The sequence below is a fragment of the Synchiropus splendidus genome, chromosome 3 (genome assembly GCF_027744825.2).
Source record: "Synchiropus splendidus isolate RoL2022-P1 chromosome 3, RoL_Sspl_1.0, whole genome shotgun sequence".
Lineage (NCBI taxonomy): Eukaryota > Metazoa > Chordata > Actinopteri > Syngnathiformes > Callionymidae > Synchiropus > Synchiropus splendidus.
In genome coordinates this window covers 23,768,078-23,791,288 of record NC_071336.1, presented here as the reverse complement: position 1 = coordinate 23,791,288, position 23,211 = coordinate 23,768,078, and the positions used below count along the sequence as shown (strand labels likewise).

The 23,211-nt window shown below is 43.4% G+C and overlaps 2 protein-coding genes and 1 non-coding gene across 7 annotated transcripts; 2 read left to right on the top strand and 1 right to left on the bottom strand.

Moving 5' to 3' along the window:
* Positions 1 to 14,398: 14,398 nt before the first annotated feature.
* trnaa-ugc (transfer RNA alanine (anticodon UGC)) lies at positions 14,399 to 14,470 on the top strand. Its single transcript has one exon. It is a non-coding gene; the product is annotated as a tRNA-Ala (tRNA).
* A 266-nt stretch (positions 14,471 to 14,736) lies between these two features.
* On the bottom strand, positions 14,737 to 19,107 carry LOC128755404 (cyclic AMP-dependent transcription factor ATF-1-like). Of its 4 annotated transcripts, XM_053858821.1 has the most exons (6): positions 18,725 to 19,107; positions 18,139 to 18,441; positions 15,802 to 15,886; positions 15,472 to 15,615; positions 15,278 to 15,407; positions 14,737 to 15,214 (listed from the first exon to the last, which is right to left on the bottom strand). In XM_053858821.1, the coding sequence occupies exons 3-6, from the start codon at positions 15,881 to 15,883 to the stop codon at positions 15,073 to 15,075; spliced, it is 498 nt and encodes a 165-aa protein (XP_053714796.1). In that variant the 5' UTR covers positions 15,884 to 15,886; positions 18,139 to 18,441; positions 18,725 to 19,107; the 3' UTR covers positions 14,737 to 15,072. The 4 variants fall into 4 exon arrangements, with proteins under 4 accessions (XP_053714796.1, XP_053714797.1, XP_053714794.1 ...); XM_053858822.1 differs by lacking the exons at positions 18,139 to 18,441; positions 18,725 to 19,107 and adding an exon at positions 16,206 to 16,613 and having other exon boundaries at positions 14,738 to 15,214; XM_053858823.1 differs by lacking the exon at positions 15,802 to 15,886 and having other exon boundaries at positions 14,744 to 15,214; positions 18,725 to 19,099.
* A 126-nt stretch (positions 19,108 to 19,233) lies between these two features.
* On the top strand, positions 19,234 to 23,191 carry LOC128755405 (cyclic AMP-responsive element-binding protein-like). Of its 2 annotated transcripts, XM_053858825.1 has the most exons (4): positions 19,234 to 19,374; positions 19,636 to 19,743; positions 21,104 to 21,230; positions 22,914 to 23,191. In XM_053858825.1, exons 2-4 carry the CDS (start codon positions 19,650 to 19,652, stop codon positions 23,071 to 23,073), a joined length of 381 nt encoding a protein of 126 aa, XP_053714800.1. In that variant the 5' UTR covers positions 19,234 to 19,374; positions 19,636 to 19,649; the 3' UTR covers positions 23,074 to 23,191. The 2 variants fall into 2 exon arrangements, with proteins under 2 accessions (XP_053714800.1, XP_053714799.1); XM_053858824.1 differs by lacking the exon at positions 19,234 to 19,374 and having other exon boundaries at positions 19,577 to 19,743; positions 22,914 to 23,190.
* The last annotated feature ends 20 nt before the right edge of the window (positions 23,192 to 23,211 follow it).

Sequence of the window (23,211 nt, the reverse complement as noted above, 5' to 3'; positions counted from 1 at the left end):
CTGCCACAGCTGTTGAGTTTAAATGCAATCAAAGGCCTTGATCCACTGAACCAGAGGGGGGAGACAAAAGGAGGTGATTTACACCAGCCAGGTATCCAGGCAAACCAGGAAGAATGTCGGCTCTGGAGGGAGAAGAGATTGTTTTGGGCGGAACTCTCCTCCGCTCACAGGAACACTTCAACAAAGCCAGTTGCCAAAACAACCCTTGTTTTGTGTTTGGGACAGTTGGACCAAACTTTCCAAGACCAACTTCAAAAAAAGAAAATGTCTCACAGATTCACATCCTCGAGACAATCCCAACACACAAGTGTTCACAAAGTGCAGCTCAATGAGTACTCAATAAGTAATCTGGCGGCCAAGAATCAGGTGTCCATTTTTTCCATGTTTTGCAGACTCCCAGACGCCCCCCTAGCTAAAAGCCTGCTCGCATTAGATTGTGTTTGCAAGCGTGTCCGCAACCCTGGCAGCTGGGACGACGAATGAGGGCTGGTCAATGAATCGATTTTACGATTACGGATTACGATTATGTCTTCCTCCGATGATGAAAACGTGATAATCGTCAGGAAACAATTATTTAGCCGGCCACCCATCTCCCCAACTTCTCTCATTCTGTCCCGATGCTCCCGAATGCTGCACCAGGCCTCGTCCGGAAGGCACAGTGAGCCCGCTACTCAGAGTAGCGCGAGGCTCCGCCTGTCAGCGAGAGAGCTTGAGCCTCTGTTTACACGGCGTGATCGACGCTAATATTAGCCACTGTTAGCTCCTGACAGGTTCAGCGTCAGAACCTCCGAGGAGCAGACGCTCAGCCAGCGTTCTGAGTCACAACCGCAGCGATAGCTCCTTGTTGGAGATGTTTCGAAAACCAATGACTATTTTGAAGTGGATAAACGCATAAGAACAATCGCTAGCGCAATATGAGACATGGGTGATGAAAATAGGGGTTTCTAGAGAGAAACATTACAGATAGGAGTTTCTAGAGAGAAACATTGAACCTACATGATGAGGGTTAAATATAACTGTTAAATTATTGCTTACATTTTACACATTGTTTTATTGTAGATCATTGTTCAATAACGTTTGAAACTTCAACGACAGCAAAACATAATCGAGATTATGATGTGAATCCAAATAATCGAGATTATCACTTTTGCAATAATCGACCAGCCCTAACTACTGTGTTTCTTGGTGTATGATAAAACTGTTTTTCAATTAGATTCAATGGGAGCCTTGCTAAAACAGACCAAGTCTACTGACAACAGCTAACAACAAGGTGTAAATCACTCTAACAGCAAAGGATTCGTGGCACTCTGAAGGCTAAAAACCACTCACTTTTAGGTAAGCAACAATCTAACAAGAGGCAGCAGGTATGCGGGAAATACTTGACACTCTGACGTTTTCTGGAAAGATGTACGAGGTGAAGAGCTTGTTTTCAAAAAGCAATGATCTGGAACACAATACGGGTGCGGATCCACTAAACACTCATCCAGTTCAAACAAGTGTCCAGGAACACGGGTTTGATGGGTCGGCGCCGCCCACATGCAGGCGCATTTGGCTTCTTTCAGTTGGAGAGGTGGAGTTATGGTGAGACTCACAGGTCAGTAACTCTCAGATTCACCAAAACAATATTGAAACTCTAACCAATCAGGCGGACCACACTGGCTTCACCCAGCACCAGAACGTAGGAGCTCACAGAGCATCTGCTTCCAATAGCCGTCCTCCTCCTCACCTTCTGAGCACCCCCCAACCCTCTGCACAACACAATGATGTAAGGCCCAGCAGACTTATGTAAGTAACCTCAGTCGGCAATGTGTCACTGAGAAGCATGAAAGGTGGAGACCCTGGAACAATTTCATTTACACACATGCACCCACACCGTGGAGCGGGGACTCTCCCAAATACACGGAGCACAAATCAAAACCATCCCACCAAGTACTGCTCCGGCACAGAGAAACATGGTACAAGTCTGGAAGTATTACTGCTCTTCTGAGTCTAACCAAAGGACAAGCTGTGATTCTGAATACTTCTGTCACATTATATTTGTAACAAGTGGCATAACATGATGAGCGAAATGGACGTCAACCTGAAGGCGTGTGTTTGTTATATTGGGAGGGTAGCCCGTCCTTGCTGAGGCTGTGATGATACACGCATGTGCACAGTGCAGAAATCATCAAATTAGAAGTCTTTAAAACATAAATTCTACAATTCATGGTGAGGAGCACAAAAAAAATATTAAAAAATAAGATATTTGCAGCAAAAATAATAAAAATAAGAATCTAAAATGCAGTTAATAAAAATAAAGAGCAAGTCAGACAGAGTAAAAAAAAAAAAAGAAATATAATAAAAAAGAAATATTTATATAACATTTAAAAGCCTTATAATGTCTTATAAATGATTTAGTAACTTTAAATAACTAAATAACTAGCAAATGGCAAAGACAAAGTGAAAGAAAGAAGAATTCTGGAAGCAAAAGCCAGAAAGCACAGTAAAAAGACAGCAAAAGCAGCACTGAGATTAAAGCAAGAATTTCAGTTAGAATTCTGAGAACCTTTCTTTTTGTTTTGAGAATCCAGTCATGTTCTAGGGTCATAAAAAAGGTCTCTTAAAACCCAAAAACCAAACCTTGTCAGTACTGCGAGGGGTGAAACTCTGGCCTTGTTTTGACTGGTCACTCATTATATGACATGGTTTGGAAGGACAAAGGCGCGACCAGTTACAGGAATCTTAAACATTACCACGTCAGAGATGCGACAACAGAGCTTCCTTATCCCAAATACCAGAGAGCAGTGCAAGGAGAAAAGAGAGGTGTCAAGATCATCTCCGAGGAGTTGAAAACAGATTCAGCAGATACACAGAAAACAACTAGTTGTGCTAATTGTAACATAACCCCACAAATATTGGCACATTCACCTATAAATCACTCCATGACGTGCACAACAGCGTTCGGTTAAGTTAGTAATTCTGCTTAACCAGCATCTAGAACCCAGAATCTTCAAAATATCTGTCACTGAACAATGGATTGCAAAAATACATCCAAAAATAATTTCTAATTTTTACGTGTAATTTCTGGGTTTTGCTTGCAGTTTGTTTTTTATCCATCATTTTTATTGTAAGAATACGTTTCTGCCTCACAACTATTTATGATCTATAAAATGTATCATGATATACATTTTTTTTTTCTTTGTTCAAGTCAGAACAATAGTTTCATTCGTTTAATTCTTATCCAATTACTCAACTTTTAACCGTTTTTTTTTTTTTTTTCAGAATTTTGGCCTTATCATTCAGAGAACACAATTATATAATGTGAAAATTTATATTTTCTGTAACATTTGCCAAATATTAACAATATTTGCAAACCTTGTTTTTATCCAACTTTTATTTTAGAATATTACGATTTCGAGGGGAAAACGTCGATTATTCGTGAATAAATGCTGATCTTAGTCCAGTCGCGAACGTATGTTCCGCGGGTTTAAATGCCCGTGCTCGGATGCCGTGCCCAGTGTAAGATGATCCCCGTCTGTTGTGGCTTCAGCCCCGCTCTCCGGTTTCTCCACCGACGCGCTTTTCAACACTTTTAACTCGCCATTCGCTGTGACGTCATCACCATCGAGGCTGGTACTCGTCACCTGGCCGAATCACCTGGACAGACTCCAAGTTCGAGCCCAAGCCCGACCCACGTGACTCTACAAGCCCACGAAAGAGCGTGGACCCGCACTTGTTGAGGAACTTTCCTTCACTCGCACGACTTTTTAGCGACTTACCTCCCAGTTCTGAGAGCAGCGACGTTCGACACGAAGCTTGTCCAGACTCCAGGAACGGAACTCTTGAAACATCCCACGGACACACACGCACACACTCTCACACACTCCTCACTGTCACTCACGCCGAACCGCCGCCGCCTGCTGCTCACTGCTGTATGAAGTTGCACGAATTAACAAGACTCCCTTCCGGCGAGGATTTCCAAAATAAAACGCGACCGAAGACGTCCCTTGTGTATTTATTATTTTATTTATTTATTTTTTAATATAAAAAGTATTTATCAATGACCTTTAAAGAACAAGCATTTGATTATTTACAGCAACTTTAAATTCCTTGAAAACTGAGCCTTTGATGGCCCATTTGAATGACCTTTTTTAAAATAACATTATTTAAATTACATTTTTGTTTTCACATTATTTATCATATTTTATATATTTAATCACTGTACTTACATATTTTCCCTTCAGTGTCAAATGAAAGTGTTATGACACACAAAACCCACCATTTGAAATGCCTAGCAAATTGAATAAAATGTGATATGAACAGCCGTTAGGCGGGAGTCATGGCTCTTAAAAGCTTGGTTCATGGGCAGGAGTATCTTTGGGTGGAGGTTTGGGTGGAGGTCCTGTTGACAGATATCAGACGGACCACAAATATTGCAAATATTGTCTGCGGCAATGGGACTGCAACAAAAGCTTGAAAATTGATTAAAAAAATGTTTATACAGACAGACAATTTGAAGTCGTCAATTCATATTCTCAGGGTGTTTTCGGGCGGTGGGAGGAACTTGGAGTGTACAGAGGAAACAAAGACAAGGAGAACAAAGAGCCAGGTTTCCTTTAAACTAAGAGTGGTGTAAGTTTGCTGGCGCAACAACCACCCTTCATCTTAAGTCCTGGTCAAAAAGCCAGTCCTATTTTTAATGGGGGCATTGGGTCGAAACTGGAGTCCACTAGAAGGGAGGGTTACCAAAAAGTGCACACCAAAGAGGAGCACAACTACTGCCTGTTTAATGTCCTCCAGTTTCTCTCTTAGAGTCACGCCTGATGTGCTTCACGCCGTCTTCCTGCTGTGACTCAGAAGGTCAGCAGCAGTGTAATGGTCAATCAATCTCCGGGCCGCTACAATGGGGTGAACAGTCCAGGAATAACAAACCAGGATGAACTTTAGTGGCTTCCCTCCTTCCACTGGCAAAATTCAAATTATTAAATTCCTCCCTCCTGGAAAACAGGACACACATGTTTTGCGAGTTATTCAAATAAAACGGTGACCATGTGACTCATCCCATGTGACTCTTTTGAATAGTTGGTCCTGTGGTGAGTTTTCAAGTCTGTTGCCACGGGCAACAGGTCTGTGGCAAACAAATGTTCCTGCAGAATGTTTGATGAGCGAACATGAAACTGACCAACGGCATATGGCAGAAGCAGAGGCGGAGATCATGTGGCTGCTAGCTTCAAAGGATACACTGTCTGTCTGTATACTTGTCCACCAGCAAACCAACCGTCTATCTAGCCAAATTTGGAACCATAGTTCTCAGTTTATGTGTGGAATGCTCAATCACAGGTGGAGGAGTTCAAGTAGCTTGAGATCTAGTTCTCCAGTGACTGAAAGATGGAGTGGAAAATCAAGCTTAAGGACAGTGTTTAGGATGTTGTTTTGTTCTGTCACAGTGCAAAAAGAGCTGAGCTAAAAGGCCACTCTCTCCTGTTAACCCAGAGGTGCGCAATTAAATTTCCTAAAGGGCCACATTAGAAACTATAGCGGTTGTGAGGGACCATCATCAAAAGAAAGACAGCGATGACTACAAAACATGATGGAAAAATATCCCATATATATATACTTAAGTCACAAGGACAAAATGGACCTAAGAAGATGTGTAATTAAGGATATTAAGAAGTGTAAATATGCCATGAAACCTATTGAAATATGCACTTAATTTGAATATAAATGAACTTTGGACTTAGACATTAGGCAATTTGTTTCAATATATATTTGCACTATTACTTCAATGTATTTTGAGGAACAAGGGGAAAAAAATGCCCAATGAAAAAAAGAACATTTTAGTCTTAAAACAAAACATGCTACATTTAGTGTGGCCACGAAAATAAATGAAGGTTACATCACACCTTGGTTGGTGACTTCTGATTTTCTTTCAGATGGTGCAGACACACAAGGTTATTTGTCCAGCAGCTCAATTGTACAAAAACTCAAAAGCCCCTGCCCCCTGCTGGGTTTACTACTCTTTCAGTGACAGTTCAACCGAACAAAGCGGCGTACGTGGGTTTGCCGCTGCGTGCAGAGTGGATATGCATTCTTGGCTCAGACAGGCCTTTTCTGTGTGGGACGTCGGGCTTCGCCCCCTCGTCCACTGTGCGGCCAGTGAGCAGTAATGAGGTCAAACTGGCCGTGTTCTCTGGCAGCCCCTGACGCACTAACAAGCGCTCTTTTATTCCATTGTTCATCATATCTGTGAGGCGTCTGTCCCCTGACGTGGGTTACCTTGTTGCCATGACTTTGTGGTATTCCAAGTCACTTTCAATTGTGTTCCAGAGCAAATGGTCAACTATCGCATGATAGAAGAAGAAGATGCCTGTTAGATAGAGCGGGATAGCACCAAAGCTCGGAGATGGAAGGCAGTGTTGGACGAAGCACTCCTATGGAATAATATATTGACATTAGGCAAGTGGACTTTTTTGTCCTACACTGACAACAAAGGCAGCCTTCAGTGTTGGTGTTGCACGTTGACGCATAGGCGTTTAAATGGAGTCCGTCTAGCGTTCCATGTGTGAGGCTTTAAATAGCAATTGACACGTTGTTATGTGTAGAAGGAGTGCCATTCGATGGGTTAACTAACCCCAACCTCTGTCTGTCTTTGACGTGACCACATGCTGAAGGCTGCCTGCGGTGTCAGCATAGGACACAATAGTCCATTTTACCAACCTCAATATGAGTGTGTGTGTCCTCCAGTCACGATATATTTTTAGGGCCTCACCAACCACCACATCTCGCAACACTGCCTCTGTTTGTCTTTACTGCAAGACGTACATGATCAATACTTCTTCCACAGTCATCATGTTGGTTTTGGAGTTTGTTGTTTGACATAAAGTTCTGACTATGGGCTGCTCCCCCTGGTGGACATATTGGTGAACAGCAATACCAATGTAAAGAACGCATCATCATATTCAAGTCCTCCTTCACCATGAACATCATCAGTTGTCTCCCTCTCCTTCATCTCCTACATTCATGGTCCAATACTGCCTCTTCTCTCCATATGAAACAGTATTGCAGGGTTGATGAAACAGTGTCCTAATTTTCACAGGCCACTAGATGGTGCTCTTGGTTTCATTGAATTACGAGTTAAAGTCCATATATTTTAGAGCAGACAGTCCCATCTGGTGGCCTCTGAAAATCAGGATACTGTTTCATGAAACCTCATCTCTCCTTCACGACTTCTACTCTGCGTTTTGAGTCCTTACAAGAAACCTTAATGCAGACTCCTTTCAGCCTCTCCTTCTCCTGCAATGCCTTTTGAATTTGTACACTGAACTCACACCGTGAAGACACAAGTGGAGATGCAGTACTGAGTTTCATGTATACTAGGAGAATCTAAAAATAAAATAAAATATGTTCCCACAAAAATTGTTTTGAAGTTCAGAGTCTACGCTGAGAGATGATGGCGTCAGCGTCTACCTCTTCTCTGTGGATCTGAAGCTACAGAAGGGCCGACCAGTTCCTGATGTGATTGTCCAGAAACACGCAACATTTCACAATAATGTCATGAACATCGGTACGTGACCTCACATATGATTATGTCAGCTTACTTTACAGAAGGTCGGAACGAGAAGCAGATGTACAAGCGCCATTGAATTAAGGTGAGCGTGTGTCAGCCAGGATTATTTTGCTTCTCCGGTTTGTTTTCCTTAGATTATCAGTCCGGCCCACGGGATATCCACATCTGCAACTGATCGCGGCGGAATAACAACAAATTATAGGAGACGGCTTGGACACGAGCCAGAAAACGATGATGTGACGCTCCATCAATTCTAATAAGCCTGCAGGATGATCAGAGATCAGCGACTGTGGTCGCGCCGCCGTTTTTTTTTCTTCCTCCATCTGAGATTGAATACATTTTAAAAGTCTGAATGAAGACGGAGTTGAGCAGTGCTGCGAGTTAAAACATTCTTCAGACTAATGTGTTGCAGCTGAAGGCACTTCTGACGGTCTGTGTGGCATTAAATCATCTGGCCAGATATCTCCATCAGCCTCGTCCTCCAGAGTCACAGAAACACTGGTTTTCGGGGAGAGGCCGGTGAATCTGGGACTGAGAGAAGAGGATTGACATAAATAATGCAACAGCTAAGTGGGCTGCACAGATTACAGAACAAAATCTGCCTGTTGTACACACTTTTGTTGGTGGGAGTCTTTGCAAATGAGAGCGTGACGGAACGAAGATGACGGAAGTGCAGAGGGGGAGGGGGAACCACGTGATATGGTCAAGAGACTGATCAGGTCTATAACACAAACTAGTTTGTTAACTCATATTTCCTCTCCTCAACAATCGGGTGCGAGACGTGAGTGCAAAAGGACACTCCTGCTGTGTGTGTGTGGGCATGTTTTGCCATACTTGTGAGTACCAAGTCTTGACATTTTGGCCTGTTCTCACAAGGTTTAGAGCGTTACAACACCAGTAGATGTATTTTATTATAATGGTTCAGACTCCCGTTAAGGTTAACCATTTGTTTTGGATGGTTAAGTTATAAGTTATGACAATGAGAGGTCCTCCCCAAAAATAATATTTTTGTGTGGAGCTGTCTTTGACAAGACACTAATCTTATAAGGACATTCTGCTTTGTGTGGACATTTTTCGAGTTTTGAGGGTGAAAACTGGGCCATCATAATTTGGTTTAAGGGGGGAAGAGGTCCTCATAAGGATTGAGATACAAGTATGTGTGTGCGTGTGTCATGCATGTGTTACAGTGTAACAACTTGTCAATGACAGTGACAGTCACAGTGCATCCCATTTTTGATTCACCAGCTCATTCTCACTTCATGCATATCAAGTTCACTTGATTTAGTGGAGTCAATGAAACCAGGTTCATCAAAAGCATTGGTTCTTGACCAGACTAAGGTCACCTTGTTTTTCATAACTCAGGTGAAGAACCTCTGATCTGAAGAATAGCGAATAGCCACTCCAGGTCACCTGATGTCACCTGCTGTGCGCAGGGACTCAGTGTACTTCTTAATGTACAGAAGAGAGTCAAATCTCAGTTTGACCAAAAGTGAATCGGAAGCTTCTCGTCCACGAGTTTATCAGGAGGACTTCGTGTTGGCATCTGAACAGCTGAACGGAAGTGAATATGAACTCAAGACGCACCAGCGCACAGACACAAACACAGGGTCAGCCGAGCACCGACGCACATGATTCCTCAGACACACCAGAAACAGAACTCATTTGTGTCCCCCTTGAGTTTTTCACCAACTCAAATCTGATCATCCCTGTTGGTTTCATGTGTGTGTGCTGAGTGTGTTGCCCCTCGGTTTTGTTTCTTTCCTTAAACTGTGGCTGGTCTCTACTTTGAGAGAGTGTTGCAACAGTTCCTGTGTTTTCTCGGTCGCTCTGTGAGTCGGAGATTAAAGAGTTTCCTGGTGCAAACGTAACACGGGGCAGATTCACACTGGCCACACACAACACACCAGTGCACAAAAACTCTGGACATTGACATAGTGTGTTTTCTTCCTCCTGATGTTTCAGTCAAAGAAAACCGGAGTCTGTTTTTCAATCACATGGTTACACTTTAGTAAATGAATGCTTGAAATGTCCTATGATACATTGTAATTACCTTTCATGACAGGTGATATGACGTTTGTATTTCCATTCTATAACATGGCTACAATATTGTTAGATTACATACAGTTCAGTCAATATTTTTCAGCATTTTCAGTCATTTCTTATGAACACTGAGGACAGGACAAGACACTTGGAAGAGGATCAGTGAAATCACAAAAGCAGATTCAGTGGTGAACTCAGTTCAAACTGGAGTCTCCTCCTGCGCATCGGAGGCTGGAGACAGATCGGACATCTCCAGCTCCTCCACAGGTGCTGGGACCTGCTCTCTGTTCCTGGTGCTTCAGACCACAGCCACGACAAAAGCAAGACACATCACCACCATCACAACACTGACCAGCACGGACCTCACTACATGGTGATCAACCTCTGGCTCCCTGAACTTCACACACAGACATTGTCTTTGTCAACCACACACCAGAAGTCTCCACCGTCCTCCACAGAGAGGTTCCTGATCACCAGGCTGGTGTTAAAAATGTTGATCTTGTCTGGCAGTCGATACATGAATGTTTCCAAGATTCTTCCTTCGGTTCTGTTGGACCTCATGAACCAGCGAACCCAACCAGTCTGTCTGAGGTCGCCACACTCTAGAGTCACATTTTCCCCCCCAGTGAAGGACACCGCAGCTAGAGGCTCAGACTCAGGACACACAGACAGGATATAAACATCATAAGAGTCATCACTGTTGTGACAGATGTAGGAACCGGTGTCACACCTCTGACGGCTCCTCTGCAGACAGTAATAGTTGCCAGGAGGGGTCCTCAAGACTCTGATCAGAAGAGATGATTTGCTGTTCAGGAGTTTGTACATTGTACATTAAAGATGTATCATCAGCTATTGGAGATAACTCCAACTTTCTAAGGCCCACTGGATGCGCTGATTTGGTCCCACACCGTCACAGGTCAGCTCCACTGTCTGTCCAATATACGCGGCTACTCTGTGATACGTCGTCTTCTCGTCTGTGTCACAGACGAGGAGAGTGGAGTTCCTCTCGTGCGTCAGGCTGCCCCGGGTCCAGCACTGCTCCTGGTACTGACCCGAGTCGGAAACATTCATATTCCACATCACATTAAAAAGCTGGACTCTCCAGGCTCAAGTGTTGATGCTCTGAAGAGTTCCGCAGGAGCTGCCTCTACTCACCGCTACACCTGGAGATCGAGCAGTAGTCAGCGGGCTTGTCGAAGATGAAGCGCCGATGTCACCCTCCACAGAGGAGGACCTCAGCGTGGATGTTGGGGGGAACCCCACGAGCAGCAGGACCGGTACAGCCACAGCCATGATGTCATCTGTGAGTGATTCATCTCTGTCTGATACTTCATAAACCAAATCTCAACACCATCCGCAGCTCCCAACCAGGGAGCTGAAGCAGGTCTTCTGGCTACTTCCTGTTAGCAGGTGTGAAGAGTTGCCATGTTGGTATCAACAAACAAGTACACGTGGAAACAAGAGAACGTCCAACAGTACAGAGCGGTACCATTCACTTTTCACTCAAGGCTAAAACTCAAAGCCAGCTGCGAACGAACAAGAGCTTTCCAAAGGTTTCTGACATGCTCGTGCAGAGAAGGATAGGGAGGAACAGACAGCGTGACGTTTAGAATGTTTATTACATTGCGCCACTGAAAAAAACACAATTTATGTGGAAAATCTTTATATAAAATGCAACTGTGTATAACCATGGCATAATTACATTTTTGTTTCATATTTCCTGCTGGATTATTATATTATAGTAACAAAATGTGAGTTAAATTCAAAACCTTTTCTTATGTCTTGTCAGGTAATGTGGAAATTTAATTGCCCGCACCCCATGTTGAGCTGGAAAACTGGGAGTGTTGTTTCACATTCGCATAGACAGAGAGACCACCCGGATGCTCAGTGACACCCAGGTGGGTTGAAATAACCTGCACATTGATGGTAGATGAGGCATCATGAAACAGAACTGCAGGGTTGATGAAACAGTGTCCTAATTTTCAACAGCCATTAGATGGCGCTCTTGGTTTAAAAAATGATGAGAGGTTCTACTGAGTTAGTTGTTTTTTTAATAGCCACTCCAGTGACCTTTTCATGATTCCTGAAACCTTACCAACCCTTCGATACTGTGTCATGAAACCTCACCTATCCATCACTAGCTTTTATCAACTGGAGCAAAAACGGAATAATAAAAGTCCAGTAGTGAAAGTTTAACGTTGTAAATATGAGTATTTGCAACAGAGTTGGAAGATTAGATTGATGATCTAAGTCTGCTTGTTCATGTCATTTTTACCATGTGATGAAGTTCAAAATGTAATTATGTTATTTTGGTCTTCTTTTGTCTGTCAACACCGGGTTCGTCCTCGCTAAAGTCTGGATGGTAGCACTCCATACGTTAACTCAGCCTGTGTGCAGCAGACAGGAACCCGTCATGTGACTGGCTGAAGACACCTCCGACCATCCAACACTTCAACTGACCAGCTATGTGGAAGCTGTTGATGGGTGCGCTGGAGGAATGCTCTAGTGCTGGATCAAGTCAGAGGTCACTGCTCTCCCACACAGACATGTGATGTGAACCATAGAGGGCTACTGTGCACTGAAGATAGACATAACCTTCTTCTACATCAGACCACTAACACTCTCATCAAGACCATCAAAATTGAAAATCACATTTTATTCACCCGACAGTAGCAGCATTTTTTTTAGCTTAATACTTGAATGAGGCTGTGATCTGTGGTCACATGACCTGCGTGAGCTGATCTTCTTTGGTGCTTCTTTTCTCCAATGTCACTGTTGTTAAAATTCATTCAGACCTGCTGACATAAAAGTGAAGAATGCTAAAATATAAATGATGAGTTCATGCATCATTCACAGCAGGTCCCTGCTGTTTCCGTTATTATATGCTGAATTATTGAAGCAGCGTTCCACTCCGCTGCTGTTAAAACACAAAAGCAGCGCTCCACTACCGAAAGCCATCCCGGGCAAGACCGGGGCAAGGTTTTGGTAACGTTGAGTTACGTGAGTGTAGTCAGACAAACACAGCTGTGGGCTGTTAACTGCACTGCATCGATTCCTGTAGTAGTCAGTTGTTCCAAAATGGAGATTCCAAAATGACAAGACATGTTTTCCTCTCAGCAACACCGACTGCAACAAGCCTCAAGTAAGCAGAACAAAACAGGACCTCACAGAACCAAGACTTTGGTTTTATACCTAATGTAGTGTCATTATTTGACTTGCTATATGCAGTAACTTATTACTTTTTCATATGCTTAATAACTTTTACTATTCTTAATTATTTGCGTGAATGAACAGGAACAGAATGAGATACATATATCTTTCGTGGCAGTTTCAGTGCCTCCATAAGAATCCACTGAAAATGTCACAGAGCAGGAAGGTAGTGGGCGCTCTAACACTGTAAAATGGCAGAATCTTGCTGGGTTCTGAATAGAAGACCAGATTGCTTGTCTCCAGTCCCTCATTCCTCAGCAGTATTGATTCTTTGGTCATCAGAGTTAGAGTCTTAGAGAAGGACTTCTTTTCCGTCTTCCTCCCAGCTCTTTAGTCTACACGTCAAAGACAGCCACTTAACTCTCGGGGCCACGTCTGCTCCAACTTTCTGACACTCCACGTTGCTCATGCGGACTTTCCAAAAGTGAAGTAACGTTTGTCATCCTCCCAACATGCTGACAGCCAATCATTATGCAATGTCATCCGAAGTGAAGTTGTTTTGCAACTTTTTTTTTTTTTTTTCGGGGAAATGAAGCATGTTGATCTGCACCAGATGTTGCTCTCGCTCTGAACAGCAAGATTCCCCGTCGTCGGGAGGCCGACGCAAGAGACCTTTCTGCGGCTCAGCTAGCGAGGGACCAAAAGAGAGGAATTGTGGTCGGAGAGGCTTTGTCAGGCTGTTGACGCGTCCCACTCTGGAAGCAATTGTGTTAAAACCCGAAAAGATCACTGGTGTTTTTCATCTCGCCCTAAATGACGGAGCTGGAGCGTGAGGGGAAGTGACAGGAAAAGGGCTGTTTTGATTTTTCTAAATCACACTTGGGCTATGTGACCGTTATAATTTTTCTCCCCTTTCTCTAAGGTCATGTCGGCCTGGAAATGTTTGGTTGTTCATCTCCTTTCATAGAACAGGTGACAAAGTCAGGGCCGGGGACCAAATCTGTCTCACCTGTCATTTGAAGTGGCCTGCAAGAGCTCAAAATACAATTTGATTCCACACTCATTTGAAGTGCGCTGGAGCCTCGCATGTTGATACAATATATTTTGATATAAAACTTGACGATTAAAAACAATTAAAAAGTGATCAGATGTGAAAGTGATGTTATGACCTTTCTGGTGTCTCATTATCCTGTTACTCATATTAATAGTTCTGGGACTGTTCAGCTTGTTGTCCTCTTGTGTGATGAAATATATTTTCTATGTTGACTCTGTTTCAACATTAATTCATGTCTTTACCGACATTAGCAGTGACACATTTCACGTTCTTTTTTATTTCAGTCACTTTTATGATGAGTCATCAACCTTTCAGAGGGTTCCAAATAAAAAAGCTTCCCCAAATGTATAACATATATATACCAAAAAAAAAAACTTTAATGTATCTGTCTGTCCTTCTGTCTGTATACCTGTCCATCCATCCATCTGACTTTTATATATTTTTCTTATATGTATATATATATATTATTCGCATATGGCGAATTCGGCTTACGGTTCTGTTTAAGTGTTCATCTTTGACCACATATACACTATAACTATTAATTCGAACTTGACGAAACACTGGTACTTCACACATATACTCCATATTGTACGGACACTACGTCATCTGGGGATGTAGCTCAGCGGTAGAGCGCATGCTTTGCATGTATGAGGCCCCGGGTTCGAACCCCGGCATCTCCAGTACTTATTTTCAGTCCTTAAAATTGAGATCTGGAAATGTTTACTTTAATCTCACGGGCCTTATGTCAATAGTACGTTGTTACCATTGATCTACTTATGTACCACCTGACAGCACCACCAACCTTAGAGAGATGCGGACACCAGTGGACCTTTTGTTTAAAATGACTATGGAATTCATGTAGTCCGGTCAGTACAGTTAGTTCATACCATTAAGGGAGTTGTGTCAAACAGTAAAATAAGGTCAATGACGAGCGTGACGGAAATAAAGTGTAGTTCAAGAGAATGGCCGCTAGAGAGAGATGTCCCCTCTGTTATTGCAGTCAAGACGCTTCTCCCGGGGAACTTCCCAACTTGGTACACATCGCTTCTCTTTCATTGCCTCTTATTTCTTCACGCGACGGAATAAATAAAGGATGCAAAGTGCTTCCTCGGAGAACACTTATCCTCCCCACTCTGGTCCTGGAACGTCTTGCCAGTCCATTATTCATTTATTTAATGGTATAAAAACGCACCAGAAATTCACAACAGTGTTTGACGTCCAGATGAAACCATGCGGCTCCACTCGGCGACATGTCGAAGAAGAAGAAGAGTCCTCCTGGACATCACATGGCGAGTCCGTATTTGGCCTTGAGGGCGCTGAGCTCCTCCTTCAGAGCGGCGTGTTGTCTCTGCAGGTCGGCCGCGCGCTTCTCCAAGCGCTCCACATACTCCTTCTTTCTTTGTCGGAACTCCTGGACGGCGATCCTGGACCGTGTCAAAACACAACCTTCCTCATCAGATAACACTCATGATGGAGCTGATGCCCACCTGTTCTTCATCAGCCGCACAGCTCGCTTCTGCGACGGGTCCTGCACCGACTTCTTGGGGTTGGCGCCGGGGACGACCAGCCTCTGCAGGCCGGGGGCAGAGCCGTGTAGCTGGTAGGCGCTCATGTCATCTGAAGGGCCAGAAACAATGAGAGGACGCAGCAGACAAATCTGGGATTCTAAATAGTCTCAGACCTGGGAGCGTCTTGCTGGAAAACATCTGCCCGCCACTGGTGGGCTGCTGCTGCAGGAGGCTCTCTGCTCCAGCAGGGGGCGCATTGTTCACGATCCTGAATTGCAGCTTCTGCGGACACTCGTACTGGAACTGCTGAGGGTTTCCTTGAACATCCGCGGGGAGACAGTGGAAATGTCAGATCACCAGTTCAAAAAGCAGATGATTTTAGAAAAAAAAAACTACAAGTTGAAGTGTGGAAGAAAGTTTCCAAAAGTGGCAAAGCATGTGATTTCAAATAATATATGCGGTTTGAGTCCAGGTCTGTATCTCAAACGCAGAGGAGAAGTTACCTGGGAGCGTGTAAAGAGAATAACTGTCAGGGAAATATTTTCTATCCTCATAGAAGTGATACTGTCCAGCTGGATCGTCCATTATCTGCGTTCAAAACGGAGAGACTCAAAAACACCAGAATCAACAACACTACGGTTTCATTGTCGGCTGAATAAAGCAAATAAAACAAATAGTGTAAACTAAACAGCATCTACATTTAAAAGGGTTGAACCACCATGTGAAATTTGACATTTATTTAAACTCTATTTTTTTGTAGATAAACAATACAAGGCAGTCTGTTCTCAGTCTCTCGACGATTTGTGTAAATATGTATGTAATATTCAGTATTAGCGATGTGTCAGTCGAGGTGGTAAACCTATGATTTAAAGATCAATAAGGCTATGATTTGATTTGAGTCGCTTACTTTGAACAATTCTGTCTTTGTGGGGGGGAAAGCTGGTGTTCTACAGCGATCAACAAAAGGCAGTAATCCATAACCCGAGGAGTTGCATCTATATATAAGATTGTAAAAATGTGGAAAACGTAACTAAGGAAAAACCATGGCAACCCCGTGACGTCATCCGGAACTTGCGCGACTTAACTCGACCGTCAAACTAGACATGGTCCGGTTTTCTGTTGTGTGGAGAGACCCGAAGTGTCCGTGAACGATTGTATTGGATGTTTCCGAAGTTTAGTACACATATTATTACAGTAGGATTACGATGATGAGGTTGTCGGTTCGAATCTCGGCGGAAAGTGAGATGATGATGATCGTGTCAGATCTCGGATACATGCATAAGTTTCCTTCAATGGGTGGCAAGCGTCTCACACACACACACACACACACACACACACACACACACACACACACACACACATATATATATATATATATATATATATATATATATATATATATATATATATATATATATATATATATATATATATATATATATATATATATATATATATGCTAGTTGTTTCACAAAAACTCAAATAAATGCCCCAGACACCAACACAGATTTGGGCAGTACTGATAGACTAGCTTTTCTCAAGACTTGAAGACAAAACGCCCTATAAGGGGCACTTTTCACATGCATCAGGCAACTACAGACAACTACACTCACATAAACAGCCCCTTCCTTCTGCCTCATTCTTCATGCTCTTTATGCACTTCATCACTGCACTGTGCCGAGTCTACAAATATGTCCAATAAAGTTAGAATTTTAAATAGCAAAAGTAGCCATTTAGATCTCGCTACCTTGATATTTTCAATACATAATTTTTTGTTTGTTCATGTCTTTTCTGCTGTCTATAAGTGGCTCTTGTGAGCACTAGTGGTGAGTAGATGAGGTATCATGAAACAGTATTATTGGGTTGACAAAACAGTGTCCTAATATTCAGAGGCCACTAGATGGCGCTCTTGGTTTAGAAGTGATGTGAGGTTTCATTGAATTAGCTGTTCAAGTACAAACATTTTGCAGCAGACAGTGCCATCTGGTGGCCTCTGAAAATCAGGACACTGTTTCATGAAACTCCATCTGTGAGCACCCTCAATTTCGTTGTAGCACCTGGTGCAATGACAAATACAGGGAGCAAGAGAAAAAGTGCCTTCCTTCTTCAAGGAGCACAAGAAGGGATGAGGATGGGGTAGAGGAGGAAATGAATGAGGAATGAAGGAAGTAATGACTTCCTGTGTGACGGAATGTGGGTGAGGTGACTGAAATGAGGTGGTAAGTGTGAGAGTAAGAATAAGGGGAAAAGGGAATCACGACAGATAGAAGCAATCGAGAGGATGTGGAGGGAATGAAGAGAAGAAAAGGGGGTGCATAAAAAGCAGTTGGGACTAGACAAATACAGCATCAGCTGAGGGAAAGGAGACAGGAAGAGTAGAGTCCTAGCTCTATGAAATGAAGGTGGGTGGAGGGAGAAAAGTGTCAGCAGAGATCATTTGCTTTGCTCAAAGGTACGTGGCAGGAGAGTGTGAACCGGCACCTGGACAGAGCTGAGAATCCATCATCGTGAATCCTCACACTCAATATTCAGGCAGGGAGCCTCTGGAAGATTTCATCAGGGTGAAGACAATCAGCTGGTTCTAAGTTTAGCGCTCTTCACACGCTCCGACAGCGTCTGCATAATTCAACCATTAGCCCAAATTTTAAACCGACAGGCTGCTGAGTAACGTCCAGCAGGACTCGCCGGGAATACAGATCAGTCCCAGCAGCAAACTGAAGCCATTCTTAAACAACTAAGGCGGACGCACAACAGCGTGTAAGAGTGAAACATCCGGAGTCCTCTGAGAAGCGCTGCACTCCTGTTAGGCTCTCAGCTAGCTCGAATAAAGGCTCTCTCACCTGTCATTCTGAAGCATCCTCGCTGAGTCCGTAATTGCTGATCCATCCAAACCTTCTGCAGTCGCCGCCAAACACACCCCACCTCCTCAGCGGATCCCCCTGCAGCTTCACTGACCGGGTGCTAAACTCTGACTCTTCCCCACATGGTTCTGCTTTTCCGAGGTTCAGCTGGTTCAGAGATCCTTAACCACGGCTTGAAGTAAAAGGTCTGGGATCAGACTGCAGTTAAGCTCTGTCTTTCAAGGTCTTTTCTTAAATCTGGTGCCGCAGCCTGCTCAGAAACTCTCTTCAGACAGTGAACATCTGTGGAAGGAGAGAGAAGAGGCGGATTTCTATTGAAACGTTGAGTAAACGGCGGCGTAAAAGGCCGGGTGTTCTTCCAGGAGCAGGATCAGGATGCGAATCAAACACTCCGTGGATGAGCTCCTCATTTCTCTACTTATTTGGGAGCTTTGTGTCGGTCCCCTTGAAATCTGTGAATACATTTGATGCCGCACCAGCGACACATCTGCAGCTACACAGCTGTGCCACAGTCAGCACCCACCACAAACACACACAGACGTGAAGACACTTGATCATCCCCTACCTGGACAAGATAAATCCAGCTCCTCGCCGCCACTTCCAGGCAGTTGCTCTGGATTCCAGGCACCTTCTAGGGTCATGTGCCGTGACACTCCCCTGAGGCATGGCATGGATGAACATTTACTTTAATGATGCAATCTTGTCTCTGTTTTACAACTGATGCAATGCATTATGGGAGTTGTAGTATGAGTGTTGAGGGTAGCTATGCGCTGAACAGGTTGTATGTGTTCACATGCCACCTCTACTTTGCTTTTTTTATATTGGTATGTATGAATGATGATATCACTGATGCCAGGCGTATGACGTTATTCAGCGTGATGCCCTATGTTTCGGAGGCAACTGTGCTAAACTTGGGCTGTGAGTGTGGCCACAAGACAGACAACATTTGTGCCTCCATTTCAGAGGGTCTCTTTTAGCAATATCTATACATTACTCAACTGTACTTTACTTCAAAGTCAATCAAACCTTTCCCTTCTTTAAGGAGAAGGTTCTGTCCATTTGGTAACTGTCTGTGATCACAGGCCAAATTACCTTTTAAGTATCATAAATACCTTCTGATGTATGCTGAGATGTCATTGTTAGCAAAGAGTGGCTAACCCGCTACAGCCTACCCGAGGGAGCCGTCGAGTTTTGGCAGTTGACCAAAGAAAGGACGTAAGTGGGGAGAAGGTTTGTTGGGACGTGTCTAGCGGAGATCAAGAGAAAGGGTTGGATTTTCACGCCGAAGCAAGAGGGATGTTTCAAATGCACAGTTGGAATACCAGGGTTCTGACCTCACACCAAGCTAATTTTCTATATGGTCACAAAGCCACCAACACGCATCATTGTGGCTGACTTGGGTTTGTGTGTCATCAGTTTCATTGTTTTTTTTTTTTTTTCTCCTGGCTGTGGTGACTTGTCAATGTGCCGCTTCAGGCTGAGCCTCTGACATGGACAACCTACCGAACAATCAACCGGGACATGTGCAGTATTTTGAAGAGGTCAAGTACTACCCCAGCAACTACACCATCCAGACGCTGCCAGGTAACGTCAGCATCAGCGTTTATACTTTCAGCTGAGCTCAGAGTGTATCTGTAATACGTCTTTTACTTTTACTTGCATTGCAAATATCTTAGTGCAGACGGAGCACGAAACATGGACCAACCTCACGCATCCCCTTCTTTTCCAGAGACGGGCACTGGAGTCAGTGTGACTTGGACTCAAGTTTTGATGACTTATGGATTCACAAGAAAATGAATGATTTGAGATTTAACTGGAAGTTAAAGACTCTTAAATTGACTTGAGACATGAAGACCTGAATGACTTTATTGTTGTACACAGTTACTAGCATCAAACATTCCCTGGCATGGACGATTTTAGTTCATGCTTGCTTTTTTTTAACCATGTGTTTAATACACGCAACACTCTATAATGACGTCAGTAGTGATTCCTGTCTGACTAGTGTCAGATTTATTCAATGCCAATACGAGTTCTCAGTCGCGGGCGTCAAACTTGGATCATCATCTGATCCATGATCATAATGCGAGTTAGTTCATCGTTTCACATTTTCCTAAGACCATAGACCTAAACATAAACCACTGTCATGTATTTTGTGTATTATTCATCATCATTCACCACCAAACATTCAGATATTTCATAGTCTGCTATTGAATACTTCAATGAAGTTCCATTTACTCATTCATTTGTTTCTAAAAAATATGAAACAATTCAGTATATCTATATCTATATCTATCTATCTATCTATATATATATATATAGCATTTAAAAAAATGGAAAGCTGCTCAGTACATAACAACCTGTGGGGTGTTCGGACCAATCACTGTAGGACAAGGTGAGATCTGGTTTTGGACTCCGGGTGTTTTGGAGGGGGGCAACAAATGTTTCAGTAGCCAGAGGAAAGTTTACCGAGGAAGGACTGGTGTGGGACACATTTTATTTGGAAAAACAGTGTAACCAACAGGTGAATCTCTACAATGCTCATGTAAAAATAAGGATACTCTAATATCTCTACATTGAAAAACAGCATCTGAAGTAGAAGCTAAACATTACAGTTTTTGTTTCTCCCCCGTGTCAGCCATTGTGGTGCTTCTGCTTCCAGTGGACACCAGGCCTGAGAACACTGACGTGTCTATAATGTTTCAAATGAAGGACGGCACTGTTGAAAAGTGAGGCAGAGGAGGTTTGGTTTACATTGAAAGTCATTAATAGTTTTAGGAAGTTATTTCAGTTTGGGTGACTTGATTTGGACTTGATTTGACATAAACAATGATTTGACTTGGGACTAGAGGTTGAGACTTACTTATGCGTGACTTGGTCCTATGCCTTTCCTTTTCACTGCCTGAAGAGTAAGATGGTCTAGTGAGTCTTGATGTTGCCTCCGCAGGCACGACCAGTGACATGAGCGCCTTCCAGCAGTACCAGCAGGTGATGGTCCAGCCCAGCCCTGCCCCGCTCAAGGGTGTCGTACAGGACGCCTCGCAGAAGAGGGCGCTGCGCTTGTTGAAGAACAGGTTATACACCTACTTTTGGATCAAGCAATGCGTAACTGAACCTTAACACTGCTGAATGCTGAAAAAAATTCTCGCGACCAAACCAGATTTGAGCCCCAGCCTTAAATTGGTTGGCTCAAATTGCTCCCTTTAAATCAATCTGTGAAGTTACAGTGCGGCACCAGGGATAAAGGTAACTTGCATCCAAGCGATTGTTGGTTTATGATCACAATATTGACCTCCTGCAGCCTCCCGAGCCATGGTAAAGCCGTGGGTCAATCTGCTGGGGGCGGATCTAAAGTTAGTGGAGCATCAACATGACAGGTTGCAGCCCTTTATCTACTGTGGGTGTATATCTTCTTTCTCTTTCGGCTTCTCCCTTCAGGGGTCGCCACAGCGGATCATCCTCCTCCATCTCACCCTGTCCTCTTCTTCCTCTTCTCTCAAACCTACAAACCTCATGTCCTCCTTCACCACCTCTTTGACCTTCCTCTCCACCTTCTGACTGGCAGTTCCAACCTCAACATCTTCCTACCAATGTACTGGCTCTCTCTCCTCTGTACATGTCCAAACCATCTCCATCTAGCCTCTCTGACTTTGTCTCCTAAACACCTGACCACATGTGCTGTACCCCATCCTGCTCACTCCCAGAGAGAAGCTCAGCATCGTCGTCTCTGCTACCTCCAGCTCTGCCTCCTGTCTTTTCCTCAGTGCCATTGTGTGCAAACCATACAACATTGCTGGCCTGACCACCCTGTTTTGCTCACTCTACTGCAGATGTATATAAAAAGTGATAAAAGATTCAGATTCCGTTGTCTATGTCCCCTCTATGCTTATGTCATCGTAAAATCTGACTTCTGACTGGTAGATGTTTTGCAACTTGTTGCAGAAGTTTGTATTTTTCCACTTGACAGTTTAATACTGCAAATGTCGCCTGAAACGTGTCACAAAAAACTAGTGATGGGTCGATGGAGTTTCATGACGATATTGAAGGGTTGATGCTGTTTCATGAAACAGTGTCCTGATTTTCACAGCTTTTCTGCGATTAAATGTTTCAATGAAACCCCGCATCATTTCTGGACCAAGAGCGCCATCTACTGGCCTCTGAAAATTACGATACTGTTTCAACAACCCTGCAATACTGTTTCATGATGCCTCATCTACCTATCAATACTAGAAACATTTAATTCGCTTATCCAAGCCTCTTCATTGAATTCTTGTGAACGCACCCCTGGACTGTGTCTAACATTTTAGCTCCTTGACATTGAGTTTGAATTTGAGAGTAAACATGTCATTGAAACCTCTAATCATTTTCAAACCAAGAGCGCCACCAAGTGACCACTGAAAATGAGGACACTATTTCATGAAACCTCATCACTCATATTAATTATTAACAAACTGACTTCCTTACAGTCAATAATCTCTAACTCTGTGTTGTTTAGAGCTGGGCTTTTTAACCACTTTGACCTTGGCACCCACCTTTTACAGAACAAATGGGTCCAGGGCCCATTGTAGGAATAGAACTGATTCATTACTGTGATTTCTGGTTTCAAAATTACTGATTTCATTTGTTCTCAATAACCACATATTTAATGAAACCATGAAACCATGTGAGTCCAACCAGGAGTAGAACCAGGTGCAAGTCATGTTCATCAAATTAACTATAGAAAAAACGAAGAATTAAAGACATATATACTTTTGCAGGGACGCCGCGCGAGAGTATCGCGAGAGAAAGATTGAGTATTTTAAGCGGCTGGAGAACCGCGTGGTGGACCTGGAGAAACAGAACAACGCTCTGATGGAGGAGATCCGAGCCCTGAAGATCAAACACGGAATCAAAGTGGAAAAAGAAGAGAAAATGTGAATTCTTCCACTTCTCACCTTTGTGGCATAATCATGTTCGGTGCCACGCGTTGTGTTTTGGAAATTTTGTTTGACCAATAAAGAACCTTGTGCAAATGTGACATTTTAACCGGTGGGTTTATCAGCTTGTGAGCGTCAT

Bases quoted from the DNA above. Each gene is read 5' to 3' on its own strand.
- LOC128755404 (XM_053858821.1), bottom strand. From the start codon at position 15,883: ATGGACGATCCAGCTGGACAGTATCACTTCTATGAGGATAGAAAATAT. The intron at 15,616-15,801 runs GTAACTTCTCCT...CGGATGTTCAAG, and splicing joins TTCTCTTTACACGCTCCCAG to GAAACCCTCAGCAGTTCCAG. The intron at 15,215-15,277 runs GTGGGCATCAGC...GACACGGTCCAG, and splicing joins GTGCGGCTGATGAAGAACAG to GATCGCCGTCCAGGAGTTCC.
- LOC128755405 (XM_053858825.1), top strand. From the start codon at position 19,650: ATGGACAACCTACCGAACAATCAACCGGGACATGTGCAGTATTTTGAA. The intron at 19,744-21,103 runs GTAACGTCAGCA...TTGCCTCCGCAG, and splicing joins CACCATCCAGACGCTGCCAG to GCACGACCAGTGACATGAGC. The intron at 21,231-22,913 runs GTTATACACCTA...ATACTTTTGCAG, and splicing joins CTGCGCTTGTTGAAGAACAG to GGACGCCGCGCGAGAGTATC.